General features: G+C 38.0%; 1 protein-coding gene across 1 annotated transcript; it reads right to left on the reverse strand.

Annotated features, from left to right (window-relative positions):
- Positions 1-12,966: 12,966 nt before the first annotated feature.
- OR52E18 (olfactory receptor family 52 subfamily E member 18) lies at positions 12,967-13,905 on the reverse strand. The gene has a single exon (NM_001390221.1). The coding sequence runs from the start codon at positions 13,903-13,905 to the stop codon at positions 12,967-12,969; it is 939 nt and encodes a 312-aa protein (NP_001377150.1).
- Positions 13,906-20,316: the final 6,411 nt, after the last annotated feature.

Raw genomic sequence — 20,316 nt, forward strand, 5'->3', positions numbered from 1 at the left:
TCTGGCTAATCCTGTTATCTTAAAATGTAAATTATGGGAGTGGGTCTAGTAAGATCTTAGTAGCCTTGAGACATTCTTTTGATTTATTGTAATAACTAATTAAAAAGCATATAACTCCCTTGCTAACACTAACGAGGGGGGCATTCTCCTTCCCCCTTCTGATGTCTATGTCAGAAGCTTTCTCATCCCTTTTCTACCTTTAATAAAACTCTGATACACAAAAGCTCTTGAGTGATCAAACTTGGTTCCTGGTCCTGAAGCTAAATCTTCTTTGGAGATCATGAATCTGACATCGTTCACTGTAAGCTATCAGTATTTCCTTATTTATGCTGCTAAGTCGCTTCAGTCATGTCCGACTCTGTGCGACCCCATAGATGGCAGCCCACCAGGCTCCCCTGTCCCTGGGATTCTCCAGGCAAGAACACTGGAGTGGGTTGCCATTGTCTTCTCCTTATTTATATGCAGTATCAAATTGGAGATAAATTTACAGAGCAATTATTAGTCCCTAGACAAAATTTAAGTTTTATTGTTAAATAGTTAGGTGTAATTTATTTCTGTAACAGATATTAAAATCAGCTTTTGAGAATTAAGTCTTAATGCAACTCAAGTAGTATTAAATAGTCTCTTTATACAGAATTCACTGATTATATGATAGAGGAGTACTGTACTGCCAAGAACTGTCTTAGCTGTAATGGGTCTAACTAGACAATGCTGCAAGATATGAGTTCCAGGAAAACTAATCAAAGAATCTGAACACAGACCTTTTTGCTTCCATGGTAGAGTTGGTTCCCATGAAAACATAATCATAAGGTAGAAAAAAAATCAACAAACAACATAGATATAATTTTTTATTCAATTTCATGCTTTGTAATAGCAACTGAGGCAATTACACAGAAGTAAAACAACTCAAAGGGCTTATAAGACTTTACAGGATACACTCATTTTAGGCTGTAATTAAGATCAAGGTAAATAAACATAGAAATAAACAGATATAGCAGGCAAACATGCTAACCCTAACCCTAACCCTAATTACAATCAAAAGCTTCTGCACAACAAAGGAAACTATAAGCAAGGTGAAAAGACAGCCTTCAGAATGGGAGAAAATAATAGCAAATGAAGCAACTGACAAACAACTAATCTCAAAAATATACAAGCAACTCCTGCAGCTAAATTTCAGAAAAATAAACGACCCAATTGAAAAATGGGCCAAAGAACTAAATAGACATTTCTCCAAAGAAGACATACAGATGGCTAACAAACACATAAAAAGATGCTCAACATCACTCATTATCAGAGAAATGCAAATCAAAACCACAATGAGGTACCATTTCATGCCAGTCAGAATGGCTGCGATCCAAAAGTCTACAAGCAATAAATGCTGGAGAGGGTGTGGAGAAAAGGGAACCCTCTTACACTGTTGGTGGGAATGCAAACTAGTACAGCCACTATGGAGAACAGTGTGGAGATTCCTAAAAAACTGGAAATAGAACTGCCTTATAAGCCAGCAATCCCACTGCTGGGCATACACACCGAGGAAACCAGAATTGAAAGAGACACATGTACCCCAATGTTCATTGCAGCACTGTTTATAATAACCAGGACATGGAAGCAACCTAGATGCCCATCAGCAGACGAATGGATAAGAAAGCAGTGGTACATATACACAATGGAGTATTACTCAGCCATTAAAAAGAATACATTTGAATCAGTTCTAAGGAGGTGGATGAAACTGGAGCCTATTATACAGAGTGAAGTAAGCCAGAAAGAAAAACACCAATACAGTATACTAACACATATATATGGAATTTAGAAAGATGGTAATGATAACCCTGTATGAGAGATAGCAAAAGAGACAAAGATGTATAGAACAGTCTTTTGAACTCTGTGGGAGAGGGAGAGGGTGGGATGATTTGGGGGAATGACATTGAAACATGTATAATATCATATAAGAAATGAATTGCCAGTTGAGGTTCGATACAGGATGCTTGGGGCTGGTGCACTGGGATGACCCAGAGGGATGATATGGGGAGGGAGATGGGAGCGGGGTTCAGGATGGGGAACACATGTACACCCGTGGCAGATTCATGTTGATGTGTGGCAGAACCAATACAATATTATAAAGTAATTAGCCTCCAATTAAAATAAATAAATTTAAATTTAAAAAAAATTAAAAGAAAAATAAATTGAAAATGTTTAAGCACAACTCCTGGGATGCTTAACCAGTTGTATATAATGAACTTCATCTTTTCTGTGAATCACCAGAAAATGTTCAGACAACTTGTGTATGTGTGCTCAGTCATGTCTGACTCTTTGCAACCCTATGTTTAATATTAGCTCACAAGGCTCCTCTGTCCACAGGCTTTTCCAGGCAAGAATACCGAAGAAGGTTGCCATTTCCTTCTCCAGGGGATTTTTCCAATGCAGGGACCAAACATGTGTCTCCTGCATCTCCTGCATTGGCAGGCAGATTCTTTACCACCTTGCCACCTGGGAAGCCCATAGTTTTACCCAAGCCGAGGGCACATATTTACTGAGAATCTTTTAAACCTTACTGTTTGCATAGAGAAATCTGGGATTTCCAAAGTATGGATGGACATCATTGAATCAATTGAAGGCCTAGATAGAACAAAAGACTGACCTTCCTTGAAGAAGTTCTGCCAGCTGCTAAGTATATCTATTCCAATTATGGATTCTGGAAAAAACCACAAAAGAGTTTCAGAGACATAGTGGGCCAGTGTGAGATGGGTCTGTGCTAAAATTTCATTGCTCATCTGACTTCCAAAAGTCCCTTTCTGACTGTATGGACTTTATAAAATATATATAGATATAATTTTTTTCACAATATACTACTAAGAAAATTAAAAATGCAAGCTCCAGACTAAGAGAAAATACTTGCAACATATACATCAGACAATGGATTTGCATGCAGGCTGTATGAAGAACTTTTTCAGGCTGATAATAAAAAGACAGCTCAATTTTAAAAATGAAGATAAAGTTTTAATAACTATTTCATTAAAAGAACACGAATGTTCAATAAGCAAATGAAAACGTGCTCACTACCACTGGTCATTAGGGAAATGCAAATTGAAGCCACACAAGATACGTTTATAATCAAAATTGTTAAAATTAAAAAGACTGGCTATACCAAATATTAGCAAGGATGTGAAGCAACCAGAACTCTCATATATTGCTGTGCATGTGTGCTAAATCGCTCAGTCATTTCTGACTTTTTGCGATCCCACGGACTGCAGCCCGCCAAGCTCCTCTGTCCACGGTGATTCTCCAGGCAAGAGTACTGGAGTAGATGGCCACATCCTCCTGCAGGGGATCTTCTAGACCCAGGGATCAAACCAAAGTCTCTTATGTCTCTTGCATTGGCAGGTGGGTTCTTTACCACTAGTGCCACCCGGGAAGCCCCTGCTACCTTGATGTAAAATGGAAGACTTTGGAAAACAGCTTTGTAGTTTTAAAAATACTGTTTAACACATGCTTATTATATGACCCAAACAATATACTCCGAGGTGTTTACCCAAAAGAAATTAAAGAAAAAAAATTTTTACCAAAAAAAATGGCTACACACAGATATTCATAAAAGCTTTATCTGTAAGAGCTTCAAACTGAAAACAAGCTGTTGAACCTACAAGATTTTAATTTTCTAACATAATGGCATAAGGGAAAACAACCTTTTAATATACAATACTTCATGAGTTTTACAATACCTATTTCACATACTTTGGTTAATCAAGAGATGAACTAAAAATAAGAACACAAGATGGTGCAAAATTAATGAGCACTAACTAAAGCACAATGAATAATTCCATTTTCATAAATACAGTCATCATAAATATTACTAGACACTGGATATATTTCCTAAAATGTATATATATATATATAATTAATATTATGATCCAAAAATATTTAAATGTAAATAAATAATTATAAATATAAATGTATCCACTGAACATACTTAGAGGGTTAATATTTAATGTGTTAATATGTATCTTTGTAGGTATTTGGAAAGTTCTGGTACAACATCCTATTCTAGATCATCAATTTGATCTTTAAATCCTTACTGGTTGTGCCTGGAGACTAGACTTTACTATGCATATTTGTTGTCACCTTTTATAGTATTTTCTAAAACATAAATAAATAAATAATCCAGAAGAAATAAAAATAAAACTTTTCCTATCTAATTGGAGAAAAGAAAAGCAACTGGTAATAATATTCCAAAGAATTGCTTACTATATTTTAACAAGTGAAAATAATAACACAAGAACTGTATTTTTAGTAGTCTATTATTTGTTTAATTTAAAGTATAGTTGATCTACACAAAGGATCAATCCAAGAAGAAGATATAACAATTATAAATATATATGCACCCAACACGGGAGCACCACAATATGTAAGACAAATGCTAACAAGTATGAAAGGAGAAATTAACAATAACACAATAATAGTGGGAGACTTTAATACCCCACTCACACCTATGGATAGATCAACTAAACAGAAAATTAACAAGGAAACACAAACTTTAAATGATACAATACACCAGTTAGACCTAATTGATATCTATAGGACATTTCATCCCGAAACAATGAATTTCACCTTTTTCTCAAGCGCACATGGAACCTTCTCCAGGATAGATCACATCCTGGGCCATAAAGCTAGCCTTGGTAAATTCAAAAAAATAGAAATCATTCCAAGCATTTTTTCTGACCACAATGCAGTAAGATTAGATCTCAATTACAGAAGAAAAACTATTAAAAATTCCAACATGTGGAGGCTGAACAACACGCTGCTGAATAACCAATAAATCACAGAAGAAATCAAAAAAGAAATCAAAATTTGCATAGAAACGAATGAAAATGAAAACACAACAACCCAAAACCTGTGGGACATGGTAAAAGCAGTCCTAAGGGGAAAGTTCATAGCAATACAGGCACACCTCAAGAAACAAGAAAAAAGTCAAATAAATAACCTAACTCTACACCTAAAGCAACTAGAAAAGGAAGAAATGAAGAACCCCAGGGTTAGTAGAAGGAAAGAAATCTTAAAAATTAGAGCAGAAATAAATGCAAAAGAAACAAAGGAGACCATAGCAAAAATCAGCAAAACCAAAAGCTGGTTCTTTGAAAGGATAAATAAAATTGACAAACCATTAGCCAGACTCATCAAGAAACAAAAGAAGAAAAATCAAATCAATAAAATTAGAAATGAAAATGGAGAGATCACAACAGACAACACAGAAATACAAAGGATCATAAGAGACTACTATCAACAATTATATGCCAATAAAATGGACAAAGTGGAAGAAATGGACAAATTCTTAGAAAAGTACAACTTTCCAAAACTCGACCAGGAAGAAATAGAAAATCTTAACAGACCCATCACAAGCATGGAAATTGAAACTGTAATCAAAAATCTTCCAGCAAAAAAAAGCCCAGGTCCAGATGGCTTCACAGCTGAATTCTACCAAAAATTTAGAGAAGAGCTAACACCTATCCTGCTCAAACTCTTCCAGAAAATTGCAGAGGAAGGTAAACTTCCAAACTCATTCTATGAGGCCACCATCACCCTAATACCAAAACCTGACAAAGATGCCACAAAAAAAGAAAACTTCAGGCCAATATCACTGATGAACATAGATGCAAAAATCCTTAACAAAATTCTAGCAACCAGAATCCAGCAACACATTAAAAAGATCATACACCATGACCAAGTGGGCTTTATCCCAGGGATGCAAGGATTCTTCAATATCCACAAATCAATCAATGTAATACACCATGTTAACAAATTGAAAAATAAAAACCATATGATTATCTCAATAGATGCAGAGAAAGCCTTTGACAAAATTCAACACCCATTTATGATAAAAACTCTCCAGAAAGCAGGAATAGAAGGAACATTCCTCAACATAATAAAAGCTATATATGACAAACCCACAGCAAACATTATCCTCAATGGTGAAAAATTGAAAGCATTTCCTCTAAAGTCAGGAACAAGACAACACTTTCACCATTACTATTCAACATAGTTTTGGAAGTTTTGGCCACAGCAATCAGAGCAGAAAAAGAAATAAAAGGAATCCAAATTGGAAAAGAAGGAGTAAAACTCTCACTGTTTGCAGATGACAGGATCCTCTACATAGAAAACCCTAAAGACTCCACCAGAAAATTACTAGAACTAATCAATGACTATAGTAAAGTTGCAGGATATAAAATCAACACACAGAAATCCCTTGCATTCCTATACACTAATAATGAGAAAACAGAAAGAGAAATTAAGGAAACAATTCCGTTCACCATTGCAACGGAAAGAATAAAATACTTAGGAATATATCTACCTAAAGAAACTAAAGACCTATATATAGAAAACTATAAAACACTGGTGAAAGAAATCAAAGAGGACACTAATAGATGGAGAAACATACCATGTTCATGGATTGGAAGAATCAATATAGTGAAAATGAGTATACTACCCAAAGCAATTTATAGATTCAACGCAATCCCTATCAAGCTACCAACAGTATTCTTCACAGAGCTAGAACAAATAATTTCACAATTTGTATGGAAATACAAAAAACCTTGAATAGCCAAAGCGATCTTGAGAAAGAAGAATGGAACTGGAGGAATCAACCTACCTGACTTCAGGCTCTACTACAAAGCCACAGTTATCAAGACAGTATGGTACTGGCACAAAGACAGAAATATAGATCAATGGAACAAAACAGAAAGCCCAGAGATAAATCCACGCACATATGGACAACTTATCTTTGACAAAGGAGGCAAGAATATACAATGGATTAAAGACAATCTCTTTAACAAGTGGTGCTGGGAAAACTGGTCAACCACTTGTAAAAGAATGAAACTAGAACACTTTCTAACACCATACACAAAAATAAACTCAAAATGGATTAAAGATCTAAACATAAGACCAGAAACTATAAAACTCCTAGAGGAGAACATAGACAAAACACTCTCTGACATACATCACAGCAGGATCCTCTATGACCCACCTCCCAGAATATTGGAAATAAAAGCAAAAATAAACAAATGGGACCTAATTAACCTTAAAAGCTTCTGCACATCAAAGGAAACTATCAGCAAGGTGAAAAGACAGCCTTCAGAATGGGAGAAAATAATAGCAAATGAAGCAACTGACAAACAAGTAATCTCAAAAATATACAAGCAACTCCTCCAGCTCAACTCCAGAAAAATAAGTGACCCAATCAAAAAATGGGCCAAAGAACTAAATAGACATTTCTCCAAAGAAGACATACAGATGGCTAACAAACACATGAAAAGATGCTCCACATCACTCATTATCAGAGAAATGCAAATCAAGACCACTATGAGGTACCATTTCACACCAGTCAGAATGGCTGTGATCCAAAAATCTACAAATAATACATGTTGGAGAGGGTGTGGAGGAAAGGGAACCCTCTTACACTGTTGGTGGGAATGCAAACTAGTACAGCCACTATGGAGAACAGTGTGGAGATTCCTTAAAAAACTGGAAATAGAACTGCCTTATGATCCAGCAATCCCACTGCTGGGCATACACACTGAGGAAACCAGAAGGGAAAGAGACATGTGTACCCCAATGTTCATCGCAGCACTGTTTATAATAGCCAGGACATGGAAGCAACCTAGATGTCCATCAGCAGATGAATGGATAAGAAAGCAGTGGTACATATACACAATGGAGTATTACTCAGCCATTAAAAAGAATACATTTGAATCAGTTCTAAGGAGGTGGATGAAACTGGAGCCTATTATACAGAGTGAAGTAAGCCAGAAGGAAAAACACCAATACAGTATACTAACGCATATACATGGAATTTAGAAAGATGATAACAATAACCCTGTGTACGAGACAGCAAAAGTGACGCTGATGTATGGAACAGTATTATGGACTCTGTGGGAGAGGGAGAGGGTGGGAAGATTTGGGCGAATGGCATTGGAACATGTAAAATATCATGTATGAAACAAGATGCCAGTCCAGGTTCAATGCACGATACTGGATGCTTGGGGCTAGTGCACTGGGACGACCCAGAGGGATGGTATGGGGAGGGAGGAGGGAGGAGGGTTCAGGATGGGGAGCACATGTATACCTGTGGTGGATTCATTTTGATATTTGGCAAAACTAATACAATTATGTAAAGTTTAAAAATAAAATTAAATTAAAAAATAAAATAAAATAAAATAAAATAAATTCGATTATAAAAAAAAAGTATAGTTGATCTACAATGTTGTCTTAGTTTCAGGTGTACAGTAAGGTGATTCAGTTATATAGATATGTATCAATATATCTAATTTTTTCAGATTCTCTTCCCTTATATGTTACTGCAAAATATTGAAAATATAGTTCCCTGAGTTATACATTAGTTCCTTGTAAAGCATATTTTTTGGAGAAGTTTTAGATTCATGAAAAAATTGAGTGGAAGATACAGAGATTTTTCTTATATCCTCTGTCCCCACATAGGCATAGTCTCCTCCATTAAACATCACTCACCAAACTAATAACATTTGCTACCACTGATGAACCTATATTGACACATCATTATTACCCAGAGTGAGTGAAGTTTACATTAAGATTCACTCTTAGTACTGGTATTCTTCATGAGTTTGGACAATTGTATAATGACATATATTCACCACTGCAGTATCATACAGGGTCTTTCCCTGCCCTAAAAATCCTCTGTGCTCCTGTGCTGTTCACTCCTGTCCGAGCCCTCAACTTATGGAAACCACTGGCCTTCTTACTGTTTTCATACCTTTTCCAGGATGTCATATAGTTGGAACTATACGGTATGAAGCCATTTTATATTGGCTTCTTTCTCTTAGTTATATGCATTTAAATTTCCCCCATGTTTTTTTCATGGCCTAATAGCTCACTTCTTTCAATGCTAGCCAATAATCTGTTATTTAGATGTACCACAGCATCTTTCATCCATTGAAGGACACCTTGGTTGTTTCCAAAATTTGGCAATTATGAATAAACTTTCTGTAAACATCTGAATGTAAGCTTTTCTATGAATATAGTTTTCTACTCCTTTGGGTAAATATTAGCAAGCATGACTGATTTATGGATTATATGGTAATACTGCATTTCATTTTATAAGACTACCAAATGTCTTCCAAAGTGGCTGTACCATTTCATTTCCACCAGCTATGCAGAAAAGGCAAAGGAATGAGAAATCAAATTGCCAACATCTGTTGGGTCATCAAGAAAGCAAGAGAATTCCACAAAAACATCTACTTATGCTTTATTGACTACACCAAAGCCTTTGATTGTGTGGATCACAACAAACTGTGGAAAGTTTTTAAAGAGATGGGAATACCAGATCACCTGACCTGCCTCCTGAGGATTCTGTATTCAGGTCAAGAAGCAACAGTTAGAACCAAACATGAAACAACAGACTGGTTCCAAATAGGGAAAGGAGTACATCAAGGCTGTATATTGTCATCCTGCTTATTTAACTTACATGCAGAATGCATCATGCGAAATGCCAGGCTGGATGAAGCACAAGCTGGAATCAAGATTGCCGGGAGAAATATCAATAACCTCAGATATGCAAACGACATCACCCTTATGGCAGAAAGTGAAGAACTAAAGAGTGTCTTGTTGGAAGTGAAAGAGGAGAGTGAAAAATTTGGTTTAAAACTCAACATTCAGAAAACTAAGATCATAGCATCTGGTCCCATCACTTCATGGCAAATAGAGAAACAATGGAAACAGTGAGAGACTTTATATTTGGGGCTCCAAAATCACTGCAGATGGTGACTGCAGCTATGAGATTAAAAGGTGCTTGCTAATTGGAAGAAAAGCTATGGCTAATCTAGACAGCATATTAAAAAGCCCAGACTTTGCCAACAAAGGTCTGTCTAGTCAAAGCTGGGTTTCTACTGTTTTTTTCCAGTAGTCATGTATGGATGTGAGAGTTGGACTATAAAGAAAGCTGAGCACTGAAGAATTGATGCTATTGAACTGTGGTATTGGAGAAGACTGTTGAGAGTTCCTTGGACAGCAAGGAGATCCAACCAGTCCATCCTAAAGGAAATCATTCCTGAATATTCACTGGAAGGACTGATGCTGAAGCTGAAATTCCAATACTTTGGCCATCTGATGCTAAGAAATGACTCATTAGAAAAGATCCTGATGCTGGAAAAGATTGAAAGCAGGAGGAGAAGGGGACAACAGAGGATGAGATGGTTGGATGGCATCACTGATTTGATGGACATGAATTTGAGCAAGTTCTGGGAGTTGGTGATGGACAGGGAAGCCTGGTGCTGCAGTCCATGGGGTTGCAAAGAGTTGGACGTGACTGAGTGACTGAACTGAACTGAACTGAGTAATGCTTTTTTCTTTTCCTAGTCTTTCTCATTTCCCATTCAGCTAACTTCAGTAGTTTTCATAACCCTCTGCAATAAAAATCTGGAAAGATTTCAAGCTTTTACCACTGATCATTTTGTTTTTATGCTTTGATAGGCCTACTTATCTGTAATGTGGCTTGATATCTGGAATATTCATCTGTTTTGATCTGAACTCCTAGATATGAGATACAGGTCTTGTGCTGTGTGTGCATATGTATTAAGTCATTTCAGTTGTTTCTGAGTCCTTGCAACCCTATTTGCTGTAGCCTGCTAGGCTCCTCTGTCCATGGGATTCTCCAGGCAAGAATACTGAAGTGGTTTGCCATGCCCTCCTGCAAGGGATCTTCCCTACCAGGGATCAAGCCCTTTTCTCTTATGTCTCCTGCATTGGCAGGCAGTTTCTTTACTGCTAGTGCCACGTGGGAAAGCCATATAGGCCTTACCAGAAATCTATATTTACTATTATAAAATTAATTTATATAGTATAGTATTGGCACATGGATAGAAAAGTGGATGAGTAAATCAAGAAATAGACCTATCTCTATATTAGAATCTGATTTACTCCCAAAGTGTCCTGAAATACAGTGCAGAAAAGACGGACTTTTCAATAAATGGTTCAGGATTAACTGGGATGTCTTATAGCAAACTTGGAGAAGGCAATGGCACCCTACTCCAGTACTTTTGCCTAGAAAATCTCATGGACGGAGGAGCCTGGTAGGCTGCAGCCCATGGGGTCAGACACGACTGAGCGACTTCACTTTCACTTTTCACTTTCATGCATTGGAGAAGGAAATGGCAACCCTCTCCAGTGTTCTTGCCTGGAGAATTCCAGGGACGGGAAGTCTGGTGGGCTGCCGTCTATGGGGTCGCACAGAGTCGGACACGACTGAAGCAATGCAGCAGCATAGCAAACTTGGTCCTAATTTCACATCAGACACAAAAATCAATTCTAGATGGATCATAGAGCTAAATGTGAAAGTAAAATAATAAAGCATATTGAAGGTGTTGTTGTTTTTCAGTCACTAAGTGATGGCCAATTCTTTTGAGACCCCATGGACCATAGCCCAACAGGCTCCTCTGTCCATGGGATTTTCAAGGCAAAAATACTGGAGTGGGTTGACATTTCCTTCTCCAGGAGATCTTTCCAATCCTGGAATTGAACTTGTGTCTCCTGCATTGGCAGGCAGATTCTTTACCACTGAGCCACCAGGGAAGCCCATATTGAAGGTAACATAAGAGAATATCTTCATGTTATTGAGTTCATCAGAAATTTCTTCAACAAGACTAAACAGCTATAGATTTATTGAAAAATATTTATAAATTGAACTACATTGAACACAACAACTTGAATTTCTCAAAAAAACACCACGTAAAGGCTTAAAAGCTAGATCACATAGCAGGAGAAGATACCTGTAGGCTACACATATCAGAGAAAAAACTCAAATACAGGCCATAAAAAGAACTTTCATGATGTCACTGGAAAAAATTCTACAAAAATGAGCACAGATTTTACAAAGTGTTCTAAATAAAACATCCAAATGGCAAATAGCCATAGTTTTTAAGACACCATGAATGACCAAGAAAACGTATACTAACGCATCACATATCCCATATAATGGTAACAAAACGGTAACATCCACATCCACCCACAAGTATACATTAAAAAGAAATACTGCTGGTGAGGATGCACAGCAATCAGCTGATACATAACTGCTAAAAATGTAAAATGATGTATAGTTCTGGAAAACTGGAACTTTCTATTAATACAAAAATAATCACTCAGAAGTCATACCCTTAGAAGTTATAACTGCCTGAAAGTGTCTCCCAAAAAACATGCAGAGAAATATTTATAACAGCTTTATTGAAAATAACCAAAAATAGGATAAAGCCTAGATGCCCATTCAGAATGGATAATTAAATTTGGTACATTCATAAAATGGAATGCTGTACGACAATAGAAAGTAACAAGTTTCAATATATGCAATCACATGAATTTGTCTTATAGATATAATTTTGAATAAAATAAGCCACCACAAAGGATGCATACTACATGACTTGATTAGTATTAAAACTAGAAACTAATTTATAGTACCAGATGTGAATAAATGACGAACTCTGAAAGTTACTGACTAGCAGTGGCATGAAGGCTTCTTATGAGTTGTTGGCAGTGCCACATAGTTTGATATAAGTAGTAGGTTATGAAGATTCTGTGCTGTCCTTAAGAAGCACAGGTACTCAAACAAATGCTTTTTCTGGGGCCACTGACTACGTGAACAGTTTGAATCACGTCCGAATCAGCATGCCGGAACTATTTTGATAGACCAACCTTTAGCAGTCTCGTGAAATGAATACTGCACCACCCAATGGAGCAATCTGTTTTCTAGGTCACTACCCTAAAATTGGGGCCACTTAAAAGACCTTTGGCTTCTCTATAGGCAGTATTCCTGGAGCTCTGTGGGCCTTAATCACATTTCATTATGAATGAAATAATCCTAAGGTCAAAGTCTTTTTTTCTGTCCCAAGATTCTGTAGTTGAGAAACACAGTCTCCTTTCCCTAGACTAAAACAAATATCTCTGAGACATCTTGCATCAGCCTTTTCTCAAAAAGATGCTTGAAACCCTCTCCTGAATCTGCTTAGTCCTCACTCCATAAATAACAGGATTAAGGGCAGGTGGAACAACAACATATAGATTAGCCAGGAGAATATGAATGTATATGGGGACATTCCTGCCAAACCGGTGGGTCATGAAGGAGAAAAATGCTGGAGTGAAGAAGACTAGAATAACACAGATATGGGAGCCACAGGTATTAAGGGCTTTTCGTCTGGCCTCCCGAGAAGGAAGGCTGAAGACAGCTTGGAGTATTCTCATGTAGGAGATGACAATCAGAACCACATCAACAAGTACCATGGATATGAGAATCAATCCAAATATCATGTTCACCTTTATGTTGGCACAGGCAAGTCGAGCAATTCCCATGTGTTCACAGTAAGTGTGGGGGATTATATGGTGTCCACAGAAGGGAAGCCTCAAGATGAGAAACACCAGAGGGATAACCAAAATGAAATTAACACCAAACACCACGATGAGGATGAAACCAATAGTTCTGTTAGTGAGAATCAGACTATACCGCAAAGGATTGCAGATGGCAACATAGCGGTCAAAGGCCATGGCAACCAGCACGACAGTCTCCATAGCAGTGAATATATGAATGAAGAACATCTGGGTGACACAACCCCCAAAGCTGATTTCCTTTAAATTAAACCAGAATATGCCCAACATCTTAGGGATGGTGGATGTAGACAGACCCAGGTCAATGCAGGCTAACATAGCCAAGAAGTAAAACATGGGCTGATGAAGACTTTGGGTATTCTTGATCACAAACAGGATAATGTTGTTCCCCACAAGGGCAATCAAATATACAGAACAAAAAGGAAATCCAATCCAAACGTGCATCTCTTCAAGGCCTGGTACTCCCAGCAGGAGGAAAGAGGAGGGGTGGAAGTCAGTGGCATTTGAGGGGAACATCTCCCTGTTCTCTTGGAATCCCAGAGAAGACAAACAAATGATCAAATAATTTAAAAAGTCAAACCATCTCAAAGAAAAGAATATAGTAAATTGTGAGCACTGATCAGTAGGAAATTGTGAAGGAGATTATATGCTAGCTTTTGAAGTATGGATTCATTTACGTCTTCAAAAACAATAATTTTGCTAAGTGTAGAAAGCAAAGTCTTTGATTTCATAATATTACTAGTTCAGAAATGAGACAGTAGTCAAAAAACAACAGATATGTACATGTATACATGTGTATACATATACATATATATATAATGCACATATATATTTATATATACACATGTACAGCAGGTAGATGGTAGAAAAATAAGTGCTTTGAAATAAAGCAAAACATGACAAGTTAGATGAAGCTGGTGTCATTTTAAATTTATCACGAAGAAAATCCTCTAGCAAAGTGACATATAAGAGGTTACATGAATGCAGTATGAGATGATTCAGCTTAATGTTAGTAATGAACATCAAAGACTTTTGACATGGGATGATACTTGAATTTTAATTCTAGAAAGAAAAATTTTTAGGGCTGCAGAGTGTAAGCTGAAAGCAGTGATAATTGTTCTCTCATAAGGCTATGAAATAATGGCTTTAGGAAACTCAGTAACACTCTCTGGGGGATGAAGAAGCAGGTTTGTGAGGAGTAGTAAAGAAGAAATTGAATCCTCCCTCCTTGTTTTATTTTCTTCTTCTGTTATAAGTGGCTGGTGTGGCAAATTGGAGCTAGGGGTATCTCTGCTTGGGAGGTTCTCTGAACACCTCAGCTAAGCGAGACTCACTCAAGATGGACAGACCAAGAAAGTCATTACCTTCAACGTTTTCTTTTTTTTTTTTAAATCAAACTTTCTATTGAAACATCTGTAGAAATTGACTAAAAATTCTGGACGGAGGAAAAAGATTGTGCCTTATTTTAAAATATCCTTTTTGGTCTATGATTTTAAGAAAAACTGAGATTAACAAAATACAAAGTGGAAGACTTTACCCTATCCTACCAAAAATATTCTGGCAACACCTACCTTATGCTTCTCTGTTCCTTACAGCTCCAGTCCTATTCAGGGGATCATTGTTTATCAATATTTGTCAGAACTCATGTCCCTCATGTCTGGCAATTCCTTACTCCTAGATCCCAGCCTTGAGCAGCACCACCTGCCTTAGCCATGTCCGTAATTCGTATGCATGATCCTTTCAGGATCAGATTACAGCAATATCTCCCCATCTGACTTTATATAATTGTCATAACTATAGAGAAAATTTATACTTCTGCTGCAATTAGTCCCAACCCCAAACCCATCTCACACAGAACTATTAATCCCTAGGGTCTAGAAGATCCCTCTTCTGAAAAAAAAAAAAAAATCCTCCTGTGACTGTATTTTTGTACCATGAGGTCTATGGTTACCACCTTCATTATTAGTGTCCACTCTACCCAGTTCCACAGACTCTATCCCTAAATTTGGTCTAGCAGCATTAAACTCGTAAAAGCTGTTGGCTTTGATTTACAAAAACAGAAGGAAGATGATATAATTAGCATGTATGATATAGCCTGGAATAATAATGAATATAAAAATGCTAATACTGTGGCTTGTAAACATGGTACTGAATTCTGTGAGCAGGAGTCCAGGCCTTCTGAATACGCATGTCAAATCTTCTAGAATTGTGCTAATTCATGGAATTTCATGGAGATTGGAGCAGTAATAGGTTTTTTACTAGACAAACTCTGAACTCACAGAAATCCAGCATTCCCTCCTGTGACTGAAAATAGCAGCCTTAGTCTTCTATGTCGGTATTCAGATTTCAGACATGCCATCTCATGATGTCTAAGCTCCTTGTCCTTTGTTGTTGAGATGACCAACATGTATTACACTCCCAGAGTCTAGCTTACACCATGGATGAGTAGATTTACCTAACCAGGACAAAAGAGTGGTTGGCATAAAGAGGCTAGAAATCCTCACGCATGTGAGTGGATACAGGTAAATAAATGCAAAATGGAAATTTAAGAAGTCAGTGAACATGGAAAAATAGTTTAGGAGGAAGGAATACTACTACTACTAAGTCGCTTCAGTCGTGTCTGACTCTGTGCGACCCCATAGATGGCAGCCCAACAGGCTCCCCCGTCCCTGGGATTCTCCAGGTGAGAACACTGGAGTGGGTTGCCATTTCCTTCTCCAATGTATGAAAGTGAAGAGTGAAAGTGAAGTCGCTCAATCGTCTCCGACTCTTAGCGACCCCATGGACTGCAGCCCACCAGGCTCCTCGGTCCACGGCATTTTCCAGGCAAGAGTACTGGAGTTGGGTGCCATTGCCTTCTCCAAGGAGGAAGGAATAGCAGAGAACAAAATAATTTACTGTTGAAGATGGCGGAGGAATAGGTGGACATGGAGTATATCTCTCTCCATGATACATCAGGATTACACCTTTATACACAGAAGTGCATGCAGAACACCAGCTGAGAGCAGACAGAAGTACCTGACCAATGGAAAAGAATATATAGAACTAAAGTAGGATGAAGGAACTAGGGGGAAAAACAGGAGTGTTAGTACGACTGGACCTGCCCTCAGCAGGTGGGGGAACTGAACCAGGGGTCTGATAACCACATTGGGGCAGTTCTCTGAGTCAGAAGAGAAACATTTAAGGCTGAGAGTGAAACAGCTGATCTGTGGCACCCTAAATATAATAAGAATCAGACAGTCCTTGCTGCAGCCACACTTCAGACAGGGATGCAGGTGCCCTAGAAGGCACAGCGGCTGGGAGCTGGATTTTAGGAATTGTGGAGCAATTCCAGGGTGAGGGCTGCTATTGACTGCAGAGAGACAGATCGAGGGGATGTGAGGGAGACTGTGGTAGGAAATGCCTGTGGAGGAAAGCCAGGCAGCCATGGAAGCAAGGCAATACTGCTGAGTCACGTGTAGGGGGTGGAGTCATCACCACAGACTCTCTCTCTCCACACGCCAGCATTGGCAGCTGAACAATAGAGAAGCTGGCCCATCAAACCCCTGACACACTGACCTACAGAGTACAACCCCACCCATTGTGCCCCTTTAAGTACCTGACACACTGATCTACAGAGTAGGACTCCAGCCAGGGGGCCCCCTCTATGTGCCTGACCTACTGAACAACAGAGAAGGACCTCAGGCAAGGGAGTCCTCTAAATGTCTGAACAGGCAGAGCTATGGAGAAAGTCTGGACAAAGAGGCCTTCTGATCATCAGCTACAAGTGGCTCGAAAAAGGACTCTGAAAGGACCACAACTCCTGCGGGAGAGGCAGTCCATGTCCCCTGCACACTTGGCACCACCAGGGTCCCTGCAAGCCAAGCAGCTAGCCACCTTCACGCTCAGCCCTCACTGGGGCAGAGTTGCCACAGTCAAAAAAACTTTGCATCTATGCATGCAGGGTCACTTCTGTCATGTCCGGCTCTTTGTGACCCTGTGGGCTATGGCCTGCCAGGCTTCTCTGTCCAGGGGCTTCTCCAGGCAAGAATGCTGGAGTGTATTGTCCAATTCTAGTTGCCGTACCCTTCTAGACCACTGTATTTCCTGCTGTCCTAGACATCAACTCCCCTGAGTACCTGGTGCTACCAGAACCCCTGCCACCTAAGCAACTTCACCACCTCCATACTTGGCCTTCACTTGGGCAAACCCAAGTCCTCCAGGGCAGCCTCAGGAGCAAACTCAGTGGACAACACACATGCAGAGGTGGAAATAAAACCACAGTTGAAAGCCAGGGCAGTGTGGCTAAGGAAGAAGACTCAAAACCTTCCAACCAGTTGTACAAGCTGCAGATTAAATCCACACAATCAACGAGGCAGACTCTGTGTCTATGGAATATATAAAAAGGACACTGAGAGTGCCCACAAAAGAAAACACACTAGTTCTGACAGCTGTAGACATTGGAGGCAAGAATACACAGGAGTAGGACCAGATTAGAATCTGAGCTGCCCCCACAGCAGGTCCCGAGACAAGCACAGTGTTGGAGGGCATCCTGGGGAGGTGAGGTGGACTGTGACTCCCAGTGAGGGAAAGGACTCTGACAGCAGTAACTCAAGAAAAATTTTTATTATTCTTATGTTTTGACTTGTTCTGTAGATTCTTTGGGATTTTTTTTTCTTTCTTTTTTTCCCTCTCCCCACCCCTTTTTAGTTGTTGATTTTATGGCACTATGAAATCTAATTAAGCTTTTGAGCTTTTTTTCCCCTCAGTCACATTTTTTATTGTTGTTATAAACCTCTGCCTCTACACTGGGCTTTTGCAGTTCTGTGGAGTTTTCCTCTTTTTTTTTTTCTTACTTTTTTTCTCTCTTTTTTTAATTTTAATTTTTAAACCTATTATTATTTTTATACATTTATTTCTTTATTTGCTTTTCCTACTGTTCTTTTCCCCTTGCAGTTAATCTTTAATGTGTATAAATCTTCTTTATCTACCTCTATTTAACTTTGCATATCTAATCTTTCTTTCTTTCTTTGTTTCCTTTCCTCTCAACATATTTGTTAGTTTTGTTTTCATTGCTTTATTTCCCACTTGGCACCTTGCTTTAGTTTTGTTTTTCAATTTGTGCTTTAATTAGTTTTGTTCTTAACTGGTAGATGTAAATGTTGGTTTCCTTTGTTTGCTGGGTCAGTCTATTGTACTTTATTTTTGTTGGACTGTTTTGATTTTGTTTATGGGTATATATGCATATGTGTATATTCCATTATACTAATTATTACTTGCCTGATTTTGTAACTGCCATTTGTCTGGGGTTCATCTTTGGTTTCTCATTTTTAGCTAATTTGTTTTAATCTCACTTAACACCATAACAAAACACTTGTGGAATATTCATTCCTGACCAGAGACCAAGCCCTGAGCCTTTGGACTTGGAGCACTGACTCCAAGACCCTAGACTACCAAAGAACTAACCCTGGGGGGTATCAAATAGTGAGAACTCACACAAAGGAAACCACTTTAATACTAGACCCTGCATTACCCAACCACCAGTGCCTGTGCAGGACGCCTCATCTAAACAACTAACAAAGCAAAACTACAAACCCAATCATCAGCAGACAGGATTACCACCTCACTCAGCCTTTCCAATCAGAGGAAAAACAAACAAAAACAAAAACTCAGCACAAATCTCACCCAATAATAAGCTCACACAATCCGCTGGACTATTCTTAGGAGGGCAGAAACCAAAAGGAAGAAAGAATTCAACCTTGAAGCCTGGGAAAAGGAGACCTCAAGCACAATAAGTTTAAAAAAAAAAAATAATGAAAAGGCAGAGAAATACTACACAAATGAAGAAACAAACAAGAAACACAGAAGAGGAAATAGGTAAACTACCTGAAAAAGAATTCAGAATCATGATAGTAAAGTTGATCAAAACCTTGAAAACAAAAGGGAGAAAATGCAAAAATCAAATAACAAAAACCAAGAATTAAAGAACAAACCTACAGAGACAACAATTACTGAGATTAAAAATACTCTAGAAGGAATCAATAGCAGAATATCTGAAGCAGAAGAACAAATCAGTGAGCTGGAAGATAAAATGGTGGAGATAACTTCTGAAGAGCAGAATAAAGTAAGAAGAATGAAAAGAACTGAGGATAGTCTCAGAGACCTCTGGGACACTATCAAACAATACATAAGAAAAACACTAACAGACATAAAGGAGAAATTTATAGTAACATAATAAGAGTAGGAGACTTTAACATCCCACTCACACCAATGTACAGATCATCAAAACAGAAAGTTAATGAGGAAATACAAGTCTTAAATGATACATTAGATGAGATGCCTCTCATTGATATCTTCAGGACATTCCATCTAAATGCAGAATACACCTTCTTCTCAAGTGCACATGGAACATTCTCCAGGATGGACTACTGCTTAGGTCACAAATCAAGCATCAGTAAATTTAAGAAAATTGAAATTGTATCAAGCATCTTCTCTGACCACAATGTTATGAGATTAGGTTTCAATTATAAGAAAAAAACTGTAAGAAACACAAACACATGGAGATTAACAATACATTTTTAAATAACCAACAAGTTACTGAAGAAATCAAAAGGGAAATAAAAAAAATTCTAAAAACAAATGACAATGAAAACACAACAACTCAAAACCTATGGAATGCAGCAAAAGCAGTTCTAAGAGCAAAGTTTATAGCAATACAATCATACCTCAAGAAACAAGAAAAACATTGAATAGACAACCTAACTTTACACTTAAAACAACTGAAAAAAGAAGAAGAAGAAGAACAACAACAAAAAACAAAGTTAGTAGAAGGCAAGAAATTATAAAGATCTGAGCAGATATAAATGAAAAGGAGTGAAAGAAACAATAGTAAAGATTAATAACATTAAAATCTGGTTCTTTCAGAAAATAAACCAAATGGACAAACCT

This window comes from Bos taurus, chromosome 15, assembly GCF_002263795.3.
Source record: "Bos taurus isolate L1 Dominette 01449 registration number 42190680 breed Hereford chromosome 15, ARS-UCD2.0, whole genome shotgun sequence".
Taxonomy (NCBI): Eukaryota; Metazoa; Chordata; class Mammalia; order Artiodactyla; family Bovidae; genus Bos; species Bos taurus.